We start from the raw sequence: 2,500 nt of genomic DNA on the forward strand, positions 1-2,500 counted from the left end.
ACTCACTCTCACACACACTCACTCTCACACACACTCACTCTCACACACACTCACTCACACTCACTCTCACACACACTCACTCTCACACACACTCACTCTCACACACTCACTCACACTCACACTCACTCACTCTCACACTCACTCACTCTCACACACACTCACTCACACTCACTCACTCTCACACTCACTCACTCTCACACACACTCACTCTCACACACACTCACTCTCACACACACTCACTCTCACACACACTCACTCTCACACACACTCACTCTCACACACACTCACTCTCACACACACTCACTCTCACACACACTCACTCTCACACACACTCACTCTCACACACACTCACTCTCACACACACTCACTCTCACACACACTCACTCTCACACACACTCACTCTCACACACACTCACTCTCACACACACTCACTCTCACACACACTCACTCACACTCACTCTCACACACACTCACTCTCACACACACTCACTCTCACACACTCACTCACACTCACACACACTCACTCTCACACACACACTCACTCTCACACACACTCACTCTCACACTCACTCACTCTCACACTCACTCACTCGAATATTTTTAGTTAAGGATGTTAAGTTATTAAGCACATTTTTTTTTCTTTGTGTTTAATAAAATGACCTATACATTGTTTTTAGTAACCGAAAATAAAATAGTGACGCACATACATTGCGTTTTACCATGAAATGAGAGTTCTGTGTCTTTATTAAAATCAACACATTAATAATTTACCTCTCATCTACCCGCAATTAATTGGGATGTTATTTTTTTATTACATGGTATACACATTTTAAGTACGAGAGCTAGGGAGATATTAGTTTTATAGACATTATATACATTTTAGTTGTGTTGCTCCTAAATTTTGGCTGCAGCTCCTAACTTTTTGATGTTGGAAGCACCAGCCCTACACACACACACACACACACACACACACACACACACGGTGGAAATAAGAGACGTGTGAATTGCATCCTGAGATCAGAGTGACCGACCGCAGCGAGACAGACACAGTGTGTGAGGAAAACCACACGCACGAAACAGACAGTCTGAAACAACCTACTGGCATACTTACTATTACTACTATTGTAGTATGCAGACAGAAAACAGCAGTATATGCGAGTTCTCTATGCAAACAGCATCAAAGTGAAGACATTTGGACACAAAAGTGGACTAAAAATGCAAAATAATACAATAACTGGATATGAATATGACATAATGAGGTCATATGACGCTAATATATAACTACAAATTATTTCTCATTTAAACCTATAAAGACTGAAATATGATTTTGTTTTGGTAACACTTTATTTTACAGTGTCCTTGTTACATATGTTACATATACCATAGTAATAACAGTAAATCATGCATAATTACATGCAACTAACCCTCAACCAAACCCTAACCCTATAGTAAGTACATGTAGTTAATATTACTCAGTACTTAAATATATCATAACACCTTAAAATAAAGTGTAACCATTTTATTTTTATTTTTTTAACAGTTTATTTTTATATGATTTGTATCAGATTTTATACTTTTATGGCTCATATAGTGTGAAATAGTGAGAATATTGAGGGGGGGGGCTCAAAACACCCCAAATTTTATTCGAGGCCCAAACTGAGCAAATATGCAGTTTGTTGCAGATGCTGATATTTATATGGACAAAAATTAAGGTAATGCAAATTACATTAAACAGTACAGCAGATACTGACATAAATTACATATAAATATCAATATATTTAAATGCTTAGTTTTATGTTTAAAACACATAATGCAATACAATGATGATTGAAAGATGAACAAATAAACCTTCCTCAAAAGCCTGATGATCATATTTGATACTCGTGATTTTTCGGATAAATTATGTCTGATAATCGAGTAAAGCTGCTTCAGTGCAGATGAAATATTACTAACAATCTATAAGTTATTGCTACGTTTACTTGATAAAATCAGTGCAGATTTGACCACAGAAACGTTTGTACAATTATACTAAATATAAAAGTCAGGTTGAATATTTAGAGGCCTTAGAAATGTGTGTATCTAATATGATACAGTAGGCTTTAATATAACCAGCATGCACTAGCAATACTTTCTGAACACTGTCAGTACATCATGTGATCAAATCCGTATAACCTTATTGGTCACTCTCAATACGACTAATGCTTATGATTAACTGTGCCTCAGTATGAACGGACTCACCGGGCCTCGTCAGGGTGTGTGACTCTCACCGAGTCGTTGGGAATGTAGATCATACTCGTGTCTTCAATCTTGTAGATCGAGTGGCCGCCGATGTCAGCCATTTTACGACGTTTCGTGATCAACACAATATAGTAACCCTCCAGAAACCGCACAAAGCCTGAAAGACACCAGTTGAAAATTAGATCTCAGTCAACTGCATTCTGTTAAAAAAAATTCTTGTTTCATTTTGTTTCATTTAGCGCCATCCCAGCTACAATGTATG

The 2,500-nt window shown here is 37.6% G+C and overlaps 1 protein-coding gene across 4 annotated transcripts in view; it reads right to left on the reverse strand.

Moving 5' to 3' along the window:
- Positions 1–2,500, reverse strand: part of fig4a (FIG4 phosphoinositide 5-phosphatase a) — an 88,526-nt gene that overhangs the window by 75,161 nt on the left and 10,865 nt on the right. For all 4 annotated transcript variants that reach the window (XM_079639536.1, XM_079639535.1, XM_079639537.1 and 1 more), the window contains exon 5: positions 2,239–2,395. In XM_079639536.1, the coding sequence (XP_079495662.1) occupies positions 2,239–2,395 (157 nt within the window). The remainder of the gene's footprint in view (positions 1–2,238; positions 2,396–2,500) is intronic.

Source organism: Phoxinus phoxinus, assembly GCF_949152265.1.
Source record: "Phoxinus phoxinus genome assembly, chromosome: 16".
In the NCBI taxonomy this organism is placed as follows: Eukaryota; Metazoa; Chordata; class Actinopteri; order Cypriniformes; family Leuciscidae; genus Phoxinus; species Phoxinus phoxinus.